At 44.3% G+C, this 18,981-nt stretch overlaps 1 protein-coding gene across 34 annotated transcripts in view; it reads left to right on the top strand.

Annotated features, from left to right (window-relative positions):
* ZMYND8 (zinc finger MYND-type containing 8) overlaps nucleotides 1-18,981 on the top strand; it is a 149,092-nt gene that overhangs the window by 48,213 nt on the left and 81,898 nt on the right. For 18 of the 34 annotated variants that reach the window (XM_030826663.1, XM_030826684.1, XM_030826658.1 and 15 more), the window contains 3 exons: nucleotides 11,220-11,438; nucleotides 15,380-15,493; nucleotides 18,212-18,304. In XM_030826663.1, the coding sequence (XP_030682523.1) occupies nucleotides 11,220-11,438; nucleotides 15,380-15,493; nucleotides 18,212-18,304 (426 nt within the window). Of the gene's footprint in view, nucleotides 1-11,219; nucleotides 12,043-15,379; nucleotides 15,494-18,211; nucleotides 18,305-18,981 lie in introns of those variants that run through there. The other 16 variants (XM_030826669.1, XM_030826683.1, XM_030826686.1 and 13 more) reach the window with 3 other exon arrangements.

The raw sequence follows: 18,981 nt of genomic DNA on the forward strand, positions 1-18,981 counted from the left end.
AGTTCTCAGCTCTGTCTGGAAGCGGTTGCTTGGCTGAGGCAAGTTCCCTTCTGGCCTCAGTTTTCTCATCTGTAAAATGAAGGGTTTAGAGGCTGGGCCTGGTGACTCACGCGTGTAACCCCAGCACTTTGGGAGGCCGAGGCGGGTCGATCATGAGGTCAAGAGATTGAGACCATCCTGGCCAACCTGGTGAAACCCCGCCTTTACTAAAAATACAAAAAAAAAATTAGCTGGCCGTGGTGGCATGCGCCTGTAGTCCTAGCTACTCGGGAGGCTGAGGCAGGAGAATCGCTTGAACCTGGGAGGCGGAGGTTGCAGTGAGCCGAGATCGTGCCACTGCACTCCAGCCTGGTGACAGAGCCAGACTCTATCTCAGAAAAAAAAAAAAAAATTAAGGGTTTAGTTCTCTGGTAAGAGGCATTGCCAGGGGCAGGCTTAGGTAATTGGTCACAGTTCCTTTTCGTGGAAGCACACAGGATTCTTTCCAGAGCCCACCCTCCCTTGGCATCTAGCACCAGTCAGCTAGCTAGGAAAAATCCGTTCACCGTTTGGATCTTTTCTGAGGGACCTTCTAGCTTTAGAATTCTCTGGGGCAGGCTGGATACTCTTCAGATTACAAAAATGGAGAGGCACTTTAGTGGACTTACTGGTGGATTGTATCTATCCCCCTGGACTGAGGTGGGATCTCATAGCATGAAGGAAACAGTGTCCCATTGGTTCTGATGCCACTTGTTCTTCAGCAGTGGTTCCTAGGGATGCATTCATCCACTTTGTGCATTATTGAGTAGAGGAGTGGGCCCTGGGGATGGAAAGTTGAATTAAACAAGATTGTCGCTTTCATGGAAGGAGACCTAGCAACGGTTAAATACCCAGGCCCGTGAGAGGTGTGTGTTTCTGAGCATGAATCTATTTTCACTCTCAAAATTACATAGTGAAATGCCAGCCCTGCTTTTGCTGTGTGGCTGTGGGCAAGTTAACCTCTTTTGTGCCTAGTTTTCTCATCTACTGAAATGGGGATAATGATACTGTCAGGCCTCTGAGCCCAAGCTAAGCCATCATATCCCCTGTGACCTGCACGTACACATCCAGATGGCCGGTTCCTGCCTTAACTGATGACATTCCACCACAAAAGAAGTGAAAATGGCCTGTTCCTGCCTTAACTGATGACACTGTCTTGTGAAATTCCTTCTCCTGGCTCATACTGGCTCAAAAGCTCCCCCACTGAGTATCTTGTGACCCCGACTCTGCCCGCCAGAGAACAACCCCCCTTTGACTGTAATTTTCCTTTATCTACCCAAATCCTATAAAACGGCCCCACCCTTATCTCCCTTCGCTGACTCTCTTTTCGGACTCAGCCCACCTGCACCCAGGTGAAATAAACAGCCATGATGCTCACACAAAGCCTGTTTGGTGGTCTCTTCACACGGACGCACATGAAACGCGCATGAAAGATACTATTACCACGAATTTCACAGGGTTGTGAACATTGAGCTAAATGCCATAAATAGTAGTATTAAAAATGAAACATAAAGTCAGTTTCTCTGCTAAGTAAAATAATCATACAATCTATATATGAAATAGACAATTCCTATAAAAATGCTCATGTCTGGCCAGGCACGATGGCTCATTCCTGTAATCCCAGCACTTTGGGAGGCCGAGGCAAATGGATCGCCTGAGGTCAGGAGTTCGAGACCAGCCTGGCCAATGTGGCAAAAACCCTGTCCCTACTAAAAATACAAAAAATTAGCCGGGCATGGTGGTGCATGCCTGTAATCCCAGCTACTCAGGAGGCTGAGGCATGAGAATTGCTTGAACCTGGGAGGTGGAGGTTGCAGTGAGCTGAGATCACATCATTGCACTCCAGCCTGGGCGACAGAGCAAGACTCTGTCTCCAAAAAAAAAAAAAAAAAAAAATCACATCCAAGATGGTAGCCACAGGTCACATGATGTGGTTCTTCAGTACTTGAAAATGGCAAGTGACTGAGGAACCGAGTTTTTCAATTTTTTTTTCAATTTTTTTTTCAATTTTTTTTTCAATTTTTTTTTTTTTTTTTTTGAGACAGAGTCTCGCTCTGTCACCCAGGCTGGAGTGCAATGGTGTGATCTTGGCTCACTGCAAACTCCACCTCTCAGGTTCAAGTGATTCTCCTGCCTCAGCCTCCTGAGTAGCTGGGATTACAGGCACCCGCCACTGCGCCCAGTTAATTTTTTTATTTTTAGTAGAGATGGGGTTTTGCCATTTTGGCCAGGCTGGTCTCGAACTCCTGACCTTGTGATTCACCTGCCTCAACCTCCCAAAGTGATGGGATTACAGGCATGAGCCACCGCACCTGGCCTTATTTATTTATTTGAGACGGAGTTTCACTCTTGTTGCTGAGGGTGGAGTGCAATGGCGCGATCTTGGCTCTCTGCAATCTCTACCTCCCAGGTTCAAGAGATTCTTGTGTCTCAGCCTCCACGTAGCTGGGATTATAGGCGCCTGCCACCACGCCCAGCTAATTTTTGTATTTTTAGTAGAGATGGGGTTTCACCATGCTGGCCAGGCTGGTCTTGAACTCCTGACCTCAGGCATGAGCCACTGTGCCCGGCCTATGGGGTCTTGCTATATTGCTCAAGCTGGACACTCAAGTTATCCTCCTGCCTCAGCCTCCTGAGTACCTGGGCTCTCCGGGGTCCCTTTATTTATTTATTTATTTTTTATTTATTTATGTTTCGAGACAGAGTTTCTCTCTCGTTGCCCAGGCTGGAGTGCAGTGGTACAATCTTAGCTGACTGCAACCTCCACCTCCTGGGTTCAAGCGATTCTCCTGCCTCAGCCTCCTGAGTAGCTGGGATTACAGGCATGCGCCACCACACCTGGCTAATTTTTTTTTTTTTTTTTTTTGTATTTTTAGTAGAGATGGGGTTTCACCATGTTGGCCAGGCTGCTGTCAAACTCCTGACCTCAGGTAATCCACACGCCTCGGCCTCCCAAAGTGCTGGTATTATAGGCATGAGCCACTGCCCCTGGCCAAGTTCTGGGGTCCGTTTTTATAAGGGCATTAATCCCATTCATGAGGGCAGGGCCCTGATCACCTCTCAAGGCCCCACTTCTCTAATGCCATCACCTTGGGGTTAGAATGTCAACACAGAAATTTGGGAGGCACATAAGCATTCAGACCATAGCACTCAGCAAAATCTAGCAACAGCTGGAGCTGAGTCAAGCCTGCCCCTTTAGACACAGGCCTGTGCTTGCTTGTTTGCCACACTCCCCACCCTTCCTTGTCGTCTCATACTCAGCCTGCTCTGCTCATTTCATCCACCTCTGAATTTCTTTCCGTGTCCATGTTCTTTTGACTTTGGCATATATGAAGATTCTCCACTGTCTTCTTCTTTTTCTTCACTTTAGTTTCTCTTCTTTGTTCCATTGTTGTAGAAAGTAAGCCATTCTCACCTCATAAAGAGCAAATAGGCTGGGCGTGGTGGCTCAGGACTGTAATCCCAGCTACTTGGGAGGCTGAGGCAGGAGAATCTCTTGAACCCGGGGGGCAGCGGTTGCAGTGAGCTGAGATCGTGTCACTGCACTGCAGCCTGGGCGACAGAGTGAGATTCTGTCTCAAAAAAAAAAAAAAAAGGCAAATAATCCATATATTTCCATTTTTGGTAGAGATGTTTTATTACCATGTAGAAATATGGGATGAGTTTTAAGTTTGGTCCCTATTCCACCCATTTATCATATATTAGGAATTCATTTTAGAGAAATTTATTTTTATTTTTAGTTTTTGAGATAGGGTCTCACTCTGCTGCCCAGGCTGGAGTGCAGTGACATGATCACAGCTTACTGCAACCTCAACCTCCCCGGCTCTGCAGCCTCGACCTCTCCGGCTCAAGCAATTCTCTTCCCTCAGCCTCCCAAGTAGCTGGGACTATCGGCGCATGTCAGCTAGTTTTTTGATTTTGTTATAGAGATGGGGTCTCACTTTCTTTCTTGCCCAGGTTGGTCTCGAACTCCTGGGCTGAAGTGATTCTCCTGCTTCAACCTCCCAAAGTGTTGGGATTACAGGCATGAACCACTGCACTGAACCAAAAGTTTAAAGAAGAGCTTTAAAACACATTTTATTTTCAGGGTTTAAAAGCATCCTAAGGTTTACCATGCATTTTCTAAAGACCTTTGGTCCGGTGTTTTCACCCCTTAGGAAGGTTTGAGAATGCCTGGGAAGATGCTCTCGGCGTTTTGTGGAGAAGGGTCAGGTTGCTAAATGGATGTCCTGTAGTATATGGGGCAAGAAATGCCTTGCCCAAAATGACGTCAGGGTCTTTACAGATAAGTACCACTCTGCTCTTTAGTTCTGACACATTTGAGTTCAAACGTCCTTTTGGGAGGTATTTTGTTTTTTTTCCCTTGCATTAAAGGATTGAGAAATAATGTGCCAGCAGATTTGTACAGAATGGCCTTAGGTGTATCTTTGATCAAATACAGCAAAGAAATGATGGGGCCCCTCTTCACCTTCTCTGAGGACAGGGTGTCTACATATCATGAATGAGTGGCTAGTACTTATTTTCTTGGGCCCACATGTTGCCCTAAAAACTGGGATATTTCACAGAAGTCTTTCATTTCATTTTTTTTTTTTTTAAAGAGACAAGGCTTTGCAGGCCTAGGCCTGGTGGCTCATGCCTGTAATCCCAGCACTTTGGGAGGCTAAGGTGGGCGGATCACCTGAGGCCTGGACAAAATGGTGAAACCTCATCTCTACTAAAAATACAAAAATTAGCCAGGCATGATGGTGCGCACCTGTAATCCCAGCTACTCGGGAGGCTGAGACATGAGAATGGCTTGAACCTCGGAGGTTGTAGTGAACCAATATCTCACTACTCCACTACAGCCTGGGTGACAGAGTGAGACTCTGTCTCAGGAAAAAAAAAAAAAAGAAAAAAAAAAGAGGCAGGGCTTTGCTCTGTTGTCCAGGCTGGAGTACAGTGGTGTCATTGTGGCTCACTACAGCCTTGACCTCCTGGGCTCAAGCAATCCTCCCACCTCAGCCTCCCAAGTAGCTGGGTCTACAGGTGTGCCCCAACATGCCTGGCTAATTTTTTTTCTTTTTAACTTTTTGTAGAGATAGGGTCTTGTTGCCCAGGCTGGTCGCGAACTCCTGGGCTCAAGCTATTCTCCCACCTCATTCTCCCAAATTGCTGGGATTACAGGTGTGAACCACTGCATTAGGCCCACAGAAGTCTTTTGTTGGGCTGAGACAGTGTATTAACAGTTGAGACAGTTCAGGGGAGTGCAGGGATTGGCAGTTTCTCCCTAAGGTCAGGCAACACTAGGAGTTTGTGTCTGCCCAACTCCCTGGATCACTGGAGCTGAGTGGGGGCTGCCTCTGTAAGATGGGTCTGAGCTCTGCCCAGCCCTGCTGTCTCCCCCACTGCGAGGTTGAATGCCAGTGCATCCCCACACTCCAGGGCTAGGTGGTTTTTTCTTACATACTTCGCAGTATTCATGCTTTTACCAGATGTAGGAGAGTGAGAGGTGAAGCTACGGTTTTTTTCACTCAGGTATGTTCCCTGTGTGGCCTCTGTAGGAACTGGAGTCTATGGTCCTCGTCGTCCACACATGGACCTTGTGTTTACACACAGCCAGAGCACCCATACTCTGGTTTATGTAGACCAGGTGTCTACAATTACAGCCTGTGGGCCAGATGCTGCCTGAAGCCTGTGTTTATAAAGTTTTATTGGCACACAGCTGCAGTCATTCATGTATGTACCGTCTGTGCGTGCTTTTGCACTACAGTGGCCAAATTGAGTATTTGCAATAGAGGCCTTATGGCCTGCAAAGCCTCAAGTATTTACTATCCTTATAGAAGCCTTTATAGGAAAAGTTTGCCGGCTCCTGGTATCATTGAAGGTATTCCAGAAGCAAATAGATAGGGCCTTTTCTGCTTTCTTGTTAGCCAGCCTATGGAAGCAGGGAAATAAGAATATTTTCTCTCCTGCAGTATCCTGTAATAACCTGCAAATATTCCATGATAACACAGGTTGCAACTTGTTTCCCTAGTTATCAGACTGGTAACACACATTATACATGTAGGGGAGAAAAATCATATCTCAGAAATGATTTGCTTTCCCTTTTTAAAAGGTTCCATATTTGTTACCAGATTATTTTTATGGTACAGGAAACACTTACAAGCAGCAGATAAGGAAAATATCTGATTGATAAGGAGATTAACCAGGCATCTAGCTCTCAGCAACTGCTGCTGTTTCAGGAAAGGAGAAAATCTTCTGAAAAGAGTACGGAGCAGCCAGGCAGTCCTCGGGATCCTCCTAGGGGCAGCCAGCCCCAGCCAGGGGGTGGTGGGGTTGGGAGGGGAGCACCAGGAGAAACTTAATTTTGAAGGATCAGTACCTCGGCTACTATCAGACAGAGAGGACTTGAGTTGCTGGTTAGGGAGATATGCAGTCATATGTGATTCTTCCAGCTTCTTTTTTTTTTTTGAGACAGAGTCTCACTCTGTTGCACAGGCTGGAGTGCAATGGTGCGATCTTGGCTCACCACAACCTCCACCTCCCGGGTTCAAGCACTTCTTCCTGCCTCAGCCTCCTGAGTAGCTGGACTACAGGCACCCACCTATAGTTTTAGTAGAGATGGGGTTTCGCCATGTTGGCCAGGCTGGTCTCGAACTCCTGACCTCAGGTGATCCACCTGCCTTGGCCTCCCAAAGTGCTGGGATTACAGGTGTGAGCCACTGTGCCCAGCCAATTCTTCTAGCTTCTTAACAACTCTTCCTATCCTATTATTAACTTATTGAAAAGAAGTCAGATACTGAAAATACGGCTTACTGTTATCTTACAAAAACCACAGTAGCATTCTAGAAGACCCCACTCAGGGTAGAAATAGTTCTAAAAAAAAAAGAAAAAGAAAAAGGGGAAATAGTTCTGCTTGCTTGGTATGTATAGTTCATCTTTCAACAGGAATTCCCCGCCCTCTCTTCGCCTTCCTGCTGCTCCTCCCCCATCGCCTCTTTAGCACCCCCATACCCCTACAATAAATTCAAAGCAACCATTTTCCTAGGCAGAGAGCAGACCCTCTACATTAGTGGTTCTCAGCTAGGGACAGTTTTGCCCTCGAAGGGACATTGGGCAAAGTCTGGAGACATTTTTGGTTGTCCTAATTTTATGTGTGTGAGAGTGTTAGAGGGTATTACTGGAGTCTAGCCAGGTATGCTTCTACCTGCCCTGCAATGCACGGGACGTCTCCCACAACAAAGACTTTTCTGGTCCCCAGTGTCACCAGTACCAAGATTGAGAGCCTGTGCTCTGGATGCTGTTCGTGTCCCCTTCTGTCAGGTTTTTAGTAGTCGTCTTCTTTTTCAGACGCTTTTTCCCTCTAGCTTTGTGCATTAATCTGAACTTAGTTTGCATTACAGATAATGTTCTCTGAGGGGGGTCTCTAAGTCAACACACACTCTCCTGGATTCAGCATTGTCTTATGAGGGCTGTAGGGAAGAGAGAGTGTGCTGGGAGACCAAGGTTTGAGTCTTTGCTCTGGGCTCCAAGGTCAGATAAATCTCTTTAACCAAGTAACCAAGTTTTTCTACATGTCAAGTAAGACTAGTACGGGTTGAGTATCCCTTATTCATGCTTGGGACCAGAAGTGTTTTTTATTTTCTATTTTTTTATTTTTTAATTTGGAATATTTGCATATACATAGTGAGATGTCTCGGGGATGGGACCCAAGCCTAAACACATAGATACATATTTTTTTGAGATGATGTCTCGCTCTGTCGCTCAGGCTGGAGTGCAGTAGCATAATCTTGGCTCACTGCAATCTCCTGGGTTGAAGTGATTCTCCTGCCCCAGCTTCCTGAGTAGCAGGCATGTGCCACCATGCCCAGCTAATTTTTGTATTTTTTGTAGAGATGGAGTTTCACCATGTTGCCTAGGCTGGTCTGGAACTCCTGACCCCAGGTGATCCACCCGCCTCGGCCTCCCAAAGTGCTGACATTACAGGTGTGAGCCGCTGCGCCTGGCCTAAACATAAAATTCATTTATGTTTCATACATACTGTATTAGTTTGTTCTCATGCTGCTAATAAAGACATACCCAAGACTGGGTAATGTATAAAGGAAAGCAGTTTAATTGACTCACAGTTCAGCATGGCTGGGGAGGCCTCAGTAAACTTACAATCAAGGTGGGGAGGGGAAGCAAACATGCCCTTCTTCACATGGCTGCTTCAAGAAGTGCAGAGCGAAGAGGGGAAAAAGCTCCTTATAGAACCATCAGATGTTGTGAGAACTTACTATCACCAGAACATGATGGAGGTAACCACTTCCATGATTCAATTACCTCCCACTGGGTACCTCCCATGACACGGGGATTATGGGAATTACAATTCAAGATGAGACTTGGGTGGGGACACAGCCAAACCATATCACATACCTTATACACATAGCCTGAAGGTAATTTTATACAACATTTTAAATAATAAATGTGACTCATCACAAGAGATCACTTGTGGCTTCACGTTAGTGCTCAAAAACTTAGGGATTTTGGAGCATTTTTGATTTCTGATTTTCTCATTAGGGAGTGCTCTTAGTACCTTTCTGGGTGGTTGTCAGGATAAAATGAAGATGGTGTGTGTAACGGCATGCTGAAAATGTAACATGAAAAAATATTGTAGCAGTGATATTCTCTGGAAACCAAGTAGAGCTCTATCGTAAAAGTTGATCTGACACAGGGAAATAACTGGGCTAAAGAATTATGCGGCTGGGAGCAGTGGCTAACACCTGTAATCCCAGCACTTTGGGAGGCAGAGATGGACAGATCACCTGAGGTCAGGAGTTCGAGACCATCCTGGCCAACATGGTGAAACCCTGTCTCTACTAAAAATACAAAAAATTACCTGGGTGTGGTGGTGGGTGCCTGTTATCCCACTTACTCGGGAGGCCGAGGCAGGAGAATCGCTTGAACCTGGGAGGCGGAGGTTGCAGTGAGCCGAGATCGCACCATTGCACTCTATCCTGGGCAACAAGAGTGAAACATCATCTCAAAAAAAAAAAAAAGAATTATGCAATCACATTTATAAGTATTAGCTACTTACTTTGCAGAAATGACAATAGAGAGGCTTAGAAACATTGGTTTACAAAGGTCTGCTAAACAAGCATCTACAAGGCTCTTCATCAAGGATTGTGGAAATACCAGGCATTTGGGAACAGTAAAACCTCTTAATACCAGCCTGGGTAACATGGTGAAACCCTGTCTCTACAAAAAAAAAAACAAAAAACAAAAAAACAAACCACACACACACACACACACACACACAAAATTAATTGTGCATGGTGGCGCTTACCTGTAGTCCCAGCTACTTGGGAGGTTGAGGCTGGAGGATTACTGGAGCCTCAGAGGTGGAGGTTGCAGTGAGCCGAGATCATGCCACTGCACTCCAGCCTGGGTGACAGAGCAAGACCCTGTCTGAAATACTAAACAAAACCTCATAATAAATCTGGAAACAAGATATGGGTGCCTGCCTTCTTGGCAACTCTTGCACATTATTTTGGAGGTCCTAGCCATTAAAAAGAAAAGTAATGTTAAAGTATTTGATAGGAAAAGACAAAACTGATGTTACTTAGAGTAATATGATTTTCAATCAATATTGGAACTGTCTGTATATGAGGTCGGTATTAGAAATCTGACAGCATTTCTGTGTGTCAATGATAACCGTTTAGTAAATCCCCATTTGTAGTATCATCAAAAAGTATGCAGGATCTCACCAACATAGAAGATACTTATGGAGGAAACCATCATGTTTTACTGAAGGACAGAAAAGAAATGTGTTATACAGTGACATTTATTCGAGGGTAGGGAATATGGTTGTGGCTGAACTATTCTCCATGGTTTTATTGCCAGGGAATTGAGGCTCAAAGTGGGTTGAGTCACTTTCTTAAGGTCACATAGCTAGTTACCAGGTCTTTTTGAACCTTCCCACTGGACTTACACGTGTACTTCCTAAATAGGATTTCATATTTGTTTCTGATAGACATTTTCATTATGAGTTTCTCCTGAGTGAGTTTTTCTGTTCAAGTGTGGCTTTGCTGGGTTCCGTAATATACCATAATATTCCATAATTTACCAGGAAGAGGTCGACCTCCTATGAGTTGGCCACCCATCTCATCTTTCTGCCATCGCTGATGTCAAATAAGAGATATGGCTCCCTAGCAAAAACAAGGACCTACCATGTTCAAGAATTACGGCTTTAGGAAGCCTCTTGTTGGCTCATAAATGCTTTATGTATTGGGGGTAAACTTAAAAATTAGATAACTGGCCGGGTGCAGTGGCTCACGCCTGTAATCCCAGCACTTTGGGAGGCTGAGGCGGGCAGATCACGAGGTCAGGAGATCGAGACCAGCCTGGCTAACATGGTGAAACCCCATCTCTACTAAAAATATGAAAATTAGCCGGGCATGGTGGCACACGCCTGTAGTCCCAGCTACTCAGGAGGCTGAGGCAGGAGAATGGCTTGAACCCGGGAGGCAGAGGTTGCAGTGGAGCCAGGATTGCGCCACTGCACTCTAGCCTGGGCAACAGAGTGAGACTCTGTCTCTGAAAAAAAAGAAAAAGAAAAAGAAAATTAGACAATCATTTTCTGGTGACTCAAACTCTATTGATCTATTCTCTAAATGTCTTCCATTTAAAGAATCCCAGGGCAAACTACTATGGTTTTATTGGCTTTGTAAATTGGGACTTCCGTAAGTTGGGCTTCCAACCACATTAGCATTGTTAGTATGGTGGCATTTTGATAAACAGGCATACATATCACCCCATTTAATAGCAACACAGTACCATGAAGTGTTAGGCATTATCATCTCCATTTTACAGATGAGAAAATTGAAGGTGAGAGGTTAAGAGACTTGTCCAAGATCATGCACCTGGTTAATGGTAGAGTTAAAATGTGAACCTAGGTAGATCTGGGTTATAGGCAATGTGCCATTCCGCTAGGGCTGCCTTGTAACTCTTAGATACCAGCTTTTAGTCGTGGCCTCTTAAAATAGAAAACAGAAAAATCTTCATAATTTTAACAACTTGCTAATTATGTATTTAGTAGAATAACCTAAGATTAGTTTGGCTTTTTAATGAATTTGTGAAATGCTGTAATTTTCTTTTGTTGTTATTGATGTACTTGTTCAAATTCCTTTTGAGAATGCACATTTGTTTTGAAACCAAACCTGTCTTTCTTGCCTACATTTCAGTCAGAACTAAGACATGGTCCGTTTTACTATATGAAGCAGCCACTCACCACAGACCCTGTTGATGTTGTACCGCAGGATGGACGGAATGATTTCTACTGCTGGGTTTGTCACCGGGAAGGCCAAGTCCTTTGCTGTGAGCTCTGTCCCCGGGTTTATCACGCTAAGTGTCTGAGACTGACATCGGAACCAGAGGGGGACTGGTTTTGTCCTGAATGTGAGGTTAGTTCCTGATGAATGAATGCATTACCTGCCTCGTTTCCTCTCCTTTCTCTTTCTTCCTTTTATTTTTAAATTTACAAATAATCCAGATAGATGGAAAAGAGAAATTTCTTGCTTTCCACCTGTTCTATCCTGGTCACCCCCTTCTTGACCAACACCGGCGGTGGCTGCAGTACTGCAGCTCTTGGAAAGACAATTGCACGGAATATTATTTCTAATTTCTCATGAGACCTTGGCTTCCTTGGAGATCTGTAGTCGTCGTCTCTGCATCTTCTGTGATGAACTTTTTGAAAATTAACTCCCAAATCATGAATGGCTCACACATTTTGAAAAGATCTCCTGCTGTTTTCTCCATCTTGGATGTTGTTGCCTGCCACATCATCGAATCATCAGCAGTAGCCAAGCTGAGAAGACCACGTTTGGTTGCACGTTCCCTGTGGTGGCCGTCTGATGCTTTCTTTTGTGCAACAAGTATTTCTTGAGTGCCTATTAGGTGCTGGGGATTTGACAGTGCACAAAAACAGGCATGAATCATTTTTTTTTTCCAGCAGAAAAGGACAAAAACCAAAATAAATAAAGTTCCATATAATGAGTTAAAAGAAAAGTGCTGTGAAGAAAACAAATTCGGGATGGGAATAGGAGGTCCAAGGTGGGGCAAGCTGTTTTCATTTTGAATGTGGTGGTCTGGGAAAGCCTCACTAAAATTTGAGAAAGACTTGATGAAGGAGAGGAGTGAGCCATGCAGCCATTTGGGGGACACCTTCCAGGCAGATGGCAGGAGGCAGCAGTTCATGGGCCTAGTCAGGGCAGTGCGTATACCTCCTATGTAGCAAAGCCCAGGCAACCTTTATTAAGCCAGCTATTAGGGTTTTCACTGTTCGGAGGTGGCTCCTATTCTTGGAGACCCCTAACTCTGGTATTTTTTTTGAATTGCTGAAAATAAAAATGTCATTTCCACAATTATTTAATGTGGAATGTCTCTTGGATTCAAAGATACATTGGAGCCTGAGCGTGGTGGCTCATGACTGTAATCCCAGCACTTTGGGAGGCTGAGGCAGGAGAATTGCTTGATCCCAGGAGTTCAAGACCTGTCTGGGCAACATAGGGAGACCCCCATCTCTACAGAAAGTTTAAAGAAATTAGCCAGGCATGGTGGTATGTGCCTGTAGTCCCAGTTACTTGGGAGGGTGAGCTTGGAGGATCACTTGAGCTGAGATGGTTGAGGCTGCAGTGAGCTGTAATCATGCCACTGCATTCTATCCTGGGCAATAAAGCAAGAACATGTCTCAAAAAAAGAAAAAAAAAGGTACATTGAAGTTTGATCTCAAATGTGGAAGCTTTCTATGTGTGAAATGGAAAGATCATCCAGATGTCTTTAGTAGGGAAAAAAGCTATAGGACAGTGTCTGTCATACTTTTGTGTAAGGAGAGGAGAAAAATAAGAAATACACAAAAAGAAAGTAGACATGAAATCAATATGATGACGATGATATTGTAATGGTGTCCTCTCTAATATGGCAAAAGGCAGCTGCCATTCTCTTTGGGTTACTCTAGATGGAGAAATATGTAGGGTTTGCATTGTACAGCGGCGCCCTCCTCTGCACCCAGAGGCTGACCTCATTCTACTACATTTGTCATGGGATCTGGAACCTTCACCAACTTTCTTTAGTCTTGGCCAGCTTTTCCCAATTGTTTAATGATATTGCAAAGATGACAGCAGCTCTGATAGGATGCTTTTGCTGCACATAATAGTTCTTTTATTTTTATTTGAGACACGGTCTTGTTCTGTTGCCCAGGCTGGAGTGCAGTAACAAGATCATGCTCACTGCAGCCCTGACCACCTGGGCTCAAGCGATCCTCCCACCTGAGCCTCCTGAGTACCTGGGACCACAGGTACACACCACCACACCTAGCTACTTACTAAGTTTTTTGTAGAGACAGGGTCTTGCTGTGTTACTTAGGCTGGTCTTGAACTCCTAGGCTCAAGCGAGCCTCCCACCTCGACCTCCCAAATTGTTGGGATTACAGGTGTGAGCCACTGTGCCCGGCCAACAAAATATAGTTGTTAATGCAAGCACTAGTTCCTGATAGAAGGGGGCTGAAACAATATGGATTTATTATCATCAGAACCAAGAGGCAGGGCCAGGCCAGAGTTTATTCAGAGCCAGACTCTTTCCATCTCATTGTTGAGGTGACATGTTCTCCATGGCCATAAGTTGACTGCTAGGGTTCAGGTATTATGTGTGGATAGACAAAAATTCTCCCAAAAGGAGGGTGTCTCTCCTTGCATCTCTTTTTATCAAGCAGAAAGATTTTGTCTGTCATCCCCCAGCTGATTTGCCCCTGGGCTCATTGGTCAGTATTGCATCACCAGTCCTTATACAAAAAAGCCTTGAAAATTGCATATGTGGTGCTTTTTGTGTTGTGGGAACCAGGCACTGCCAGCCAGGAAGAAGGAGTTGGGGGTGAGAGGGAATGAATGATAGTTGGGCAGGCAGCCCAAGTGTTTGCCATGGATAAGTTACCTGGAAACAAACCAGAATCAAACAAACAGGTGCTCTGTGTCTAAGATTCGGGGCCCTGAATTTCTTCCAGGGATGAGTTGTTACGGCAGGCAACTGGGAAGACTGAACGTTGGAGGCTGTGGTAGCTAAGCAAATAGATGCGTGCGTCATGCACTGTTTTCAGCTTCTGAGTGACTCTTGTGTTGGCCTTTTCCTCGACAACCAACGAGACACATCTGAGAGTTCCTTTTGGAGGCCCCAGAGATGTGAAAAATGGAAACTGAATCCAAATTAATTGGAGAAAACTTTTCTCAGCTCTCCCTACACAGATGGTTAAAGAGTGTTTCCTGACATGATCAGAATTTGCTATTTTTGTTGTTGCTGCTACATAAGGATTCTGAAGCCTTAAGATATAGTACCAGATTTACATAGCAGAATCTGGTTTCAGACGTTCCTTTGGGTCTCTTCTTTGATGGGAATTTCCCTTAGGAGCTGATATCTATTGCCCATGGAGATAGACAGTTAGGTTAGGTTGTGCTCCTTGTGTACTTTGACACAGTGCCTTAGGTGGGTTCAAAGTAAGGGAGACGGACAATGAAGTCATATGTATTATTAGTCTACTGCTTTCCCTTGTAATCTTTCTGCAGGGAAGTCTGTCCCTTTCCATCAGTGATGTCACTGAATTAATGCCTTGTCAGTTTCCTGAATGGCAGCCCAGAACCTTAAGAGAATCAGGATAAATGGTTGATAAGTATCCATCCTGTGAAGTAATCACCCTGAAATCATCCGCGGCCTTTACTTTCTTTTTTTATACATATATATTTTTGAGACAGGGTCTCGCTCTGTCACCCAGGCTAGAGTGCAGTGATGCAATCATGGCTCACTGCAGCCTCCGCCTCCCAGGCTCAAGCCATCCTCTCACCTCAGCCTCCCAAGTAGCTGGGACTACGGACGCGTGCCACCATGCCTGGCTAGTTTTTGTATTTTTTGTAGAGATGGAGTTTCATCATGTTGCCAGGCTGGTCTCCAACACCAGGGCTCAAGCAATCCACCCATCTCAGCCTTCCCAAGTGCTGGGATTACAGGTGTGAGCCACCACGCCCACCCGGCCTTTGCTTTCATATCCCATTCTTGAAACCTAAAGGTTATAATAGTGATGATTTTTCAGGCCCCTGTTTACCCACATCTTTTCTCAGATCATGTCGTCTTCCTGAGCTAAAAATGCTTCCTGATAAGGAAATAGATTAATATGCTTTTTAGTAGTTACCCACTGATCTGGTACATTTTGTTCCAGGAGTCTTTGCTAAGTGAAACAACAAGTCTCATTTGGATGAGAATTGCTTTTTGTCTTGTCAGTTGACTGAAAAAATAGAAATCAGTACATGGATGGTAATTTCTTTTTTCTAACCGGACGTTTGTGTATGACTTTGACTTGTAGAAAATTACAGTAGCAGAATGCATCGAGACCCAGAGTAAAGCCATGACAATGCTCACCATTGAACAGTTATCCTACCTGCTCAAGTTTGCCATTCAGAAAATGAAACAGCCAGGGGTAAGAAGAAAGTTCCTCTTGGTATAAGTGTAAATGAACGTAATGACATATGTTTTGTTCTGTTAATAGCTTAGCTTTTTAGGTATTCTTTGGGCCTCCTTGCGTCCCCAAATTCAAGTATGTGTAAATCACACATGAGGTATGATGCCATTCAGTTAATTCTCTGTAGTAGTAAGCACTGTATGTCCCAAAGGTGTTTAATTGGTACATTAGTCTGTTTTCACACTGTTGTAAAGATATTACCTGAGACTGAGTAATTTATGAAGAAAAGAGGTTTTTTTTTTGTTTTGTTTTTTGTTTTTTAGATGGAGAGTTGCTCTGTCACCCAGGCTGGAGTGCGGTGGTGTGATGTTGGCTCACTGCAACCTCCGCCTCCCAGGTTCAAGTGATTCTCGTGCCTCTGCCTCCCCAGTAGCTGGGATTATAGGCTCCTGCCACTGCACCAGCTATTTTTTTTTTTTTTTTTTTTTTTTGTATTTTTAGTAGAGACGGGGTTTTACCATGTTGGCCAGGCTGGTCTCAAACTCCTGACCTCAAGTGATCCTCCAGCCTCGGCCTCCCAAAGTGGTGGGATTACAGGCATGAGCCACTGTGGCTCGCCAGAAAAGAGGTTTTATTGACTCACAGTTCTGCATGGCTGGGGAGCCCTCAGGAAACTTAAAATGATGGTGGAAGGCGAAGGGGAAGCAAGGCACGTCTTACATTGCAGCAGGAGAAGGGGGGGTGGGAAGCGCCAAACACTTTTAAACTACAAGATCTTGTGAGAACTCACTCACTATCACGAGAACAGGATGGGAGAAACCACCCCCATAATCCAGTCCCCTCCCACCAGGCTCCTCCCTTGACATATAGGGATTAAAATTCGAGATGAGGTTGGGTGGGGACACAGGGCCAAACCCTATCAATTGGGCAATGACATAGTAAAACGTTGAGGGGGATTGAAAATTCTGACTGGTTGCAAAGTGAAACCTCCTACAACACCCAGCAAGGGGAGCTTTGTGCTCCTTCCCATGGGAGTTAGGAAAATCCATTTCAATGGGGAAGCTGAGCACAACACAGTTTATTTATGTCCCAGATCTGATGATGGAACCTTCAAGGAAAACTCAACCAGTGACTTTTCTGCAGAGGGTGAGAATTTGGTTAGTTCCTTCAATTTTGAGATGGGATTTGATATACAGCCTTTGCCCCTTGAGGAAAATCTGCATGTCGGGGCAGGGCTGGCCAGTTGTGTACCTCACTGTGGTGCCTCACCTGTGAGTTCCAGGTCATACCTTAGCCACTGTAGTTTGTATATTTATCACAATACTTTTCAGGAAAATGGCAGAAAAATAACTTGTTTTTGAAGATAATATTATTTTGACAATATAATAAGCATATTATGACATTTTTTCTATAGATGAATATTTTCCCTCCCTCCCTCCCTCCCTCCCTCCCTCCCTCCCTCCCTCCCTCCCTCCCTTCCTTCCTTCCTTCTTTCCTTGTCCCTCCCTCCCTCCCTGTCTCCCTCCCTTCCTTCCTTTCTTTTTTTTGGAGGCAGACTGTTGCTTTGTTGCCCAGGCTGGAGCGCAATCATAGCTTACTGCAGTGTCAACCTCCTGGGCTCAGGCGATCCTCCTACCTCAGCATCTCAAGTAGCTGGAACTATAGATGGACACACCGCCACACCCAGCTAACTTTTTTATTACTATTTTTTGTAATGACAGGGTCTCGCTATGTTGCCCAGGCTGGTCTTGAACATCTGGCCTTAAATGATCCTCCTGCCTCAGCCTCCCAAAGTGCTGGGATCACAGGCATGAGTCACGGCACCTGGCCCCTACAGATGAAGAGAAACTTGCGGACGTGGTGCCCCCTACCTGATTTGCACAAAGGCACCATAGGGGCTAGTGGTGACCCTTTGTACAACTCCTGAGAGTACTGTACAGAAATGTAGATTCTTGGTGCTAAATTTAGATTCTTGGGGCTAATCACTGTGGTTTTATATCTGTGAGAAAAAAGAAGCTTTTGCTTTGAGATTATATTCTGAAATTTTGAAGAGATGATAAAAAAATTTAGAGCATGCTGATTGAATACCCTTCAATTGAGAACCTTTAACAAATTGGGCTCTTTTAAACAAAATCTCAATCAGTGGAAGCAAAAGGTGTAGCTTTAGTTTGGTTTTCACAATTTTTTTGTTTTTTTTTTTTTTGCTATGGTATGATTTTTATGTTGAGTGTGGCAAGGAATTATCTTCGATTTTCATAGGCTAAATTATATGTGCTAATGACTATTTACAAAAAGAATGAGTCATGTAGACTTGTCAGCCCCATAGAATTAAAAACCAAGAATAAAAATTGAAGAAGGCATTAATTTCTCAAGTAAATCATTGAACGTGAAATCAGTCAGGGGAGAAAGTTGCTGATTTCGTTAAAGCGTCTTTTTAACTTACAGTGCGTATTGTAATTGTCAATCTTAATGTTTAAGAGGACAGGATCTGTTTCTTGAGTGTGTATTGAAAACCAAGAATAAAATCGGATCACAATTGGGCTCATAATTATCAATAACCAGGCAGAATTAGAAGGTAGATCAATTTGGAGCTCCCCAAGGTCATCCTTCATGGAAACCTTTAGAACTATATTATCTGAAAAGTTGTCTCCAGTTTTCAAGCCTTTTGTTAGCATTAATGCTTGGTTTTCCATAGTAATGATGGGTTCGTTCCTCTGCATATCTTCTCTTTTATAGACAGATGCATTCCAGAAGCCCGTTCCATTGGAACAGCACCCTGACTATGCGGAATACATCTTCCATCCAATGGACCTTTGTACATTGGAAAAGGTTGGCCTCCGTCAAAGAACCTCACCATTCTAGCCCACAGTTGAGACTCCTAAGGCTCTTCCCTCACTGCCATGCTCTATCACAAGTTGGACATAACAATCTTAAATTGTTTCTCTACATTTTCATTGCTCCTTTATTTGGATAGAAGAACTCTTGATTCTCTAACGTCTTTCCTTTGTAACATTCTTCCAAGATTGCTGTGGAATGTTGAAATTCTTCGGTAATACTTTCGCGATGATTCTAGCTTTTTACCTGCAAAAGCCATAGCTTCTAAGAGTTAGTGATTTGATTGAGTTGAGCGTTACCTCCTCTTTCTTTCGGAGGTGCTAATGAGAGCAGCAGGAAGGAAGAAGAGAAAATTAAGTGTCTGGGAAGCCTCCAGATTAGCAATAAAGATGAAGCTTCTTAGAATTTGACTTACTGTACTGATTAGGTTTTTTCTTGAATGCCTGGAGGTTTTAAAAGTTCATGCTGAAATTCCATGCTGAAAATTACACTTGGAACACTGTAGATTGCATATCATTCTGATGCTGATTTTCAAACTGTTTGCAGCAAAATATGGGCAGTTAAATGCATCCACAAGGAAGAAACATTGCTTCATATTGTCTTCCCTGATAACTCCCAAACCATAAATCCAGTCTGTTTTTAGGAAATTGCACATACCTTCATGGTGTGGT

This window comes from Nomascus leucogenys, chromosome 13, assembly GCF_006542625.1.
Source record: "Nomascus leucogenys isolate Asia chromosome 13, Asia_NLE_v1, whole genome shotgun sequence".
Lineage (NCBI taxonomy): Eukaryota > Metazoa > Chordata > Mammalia > Primates > Hylobatidae > Nomascus > Nomascus leucogenys.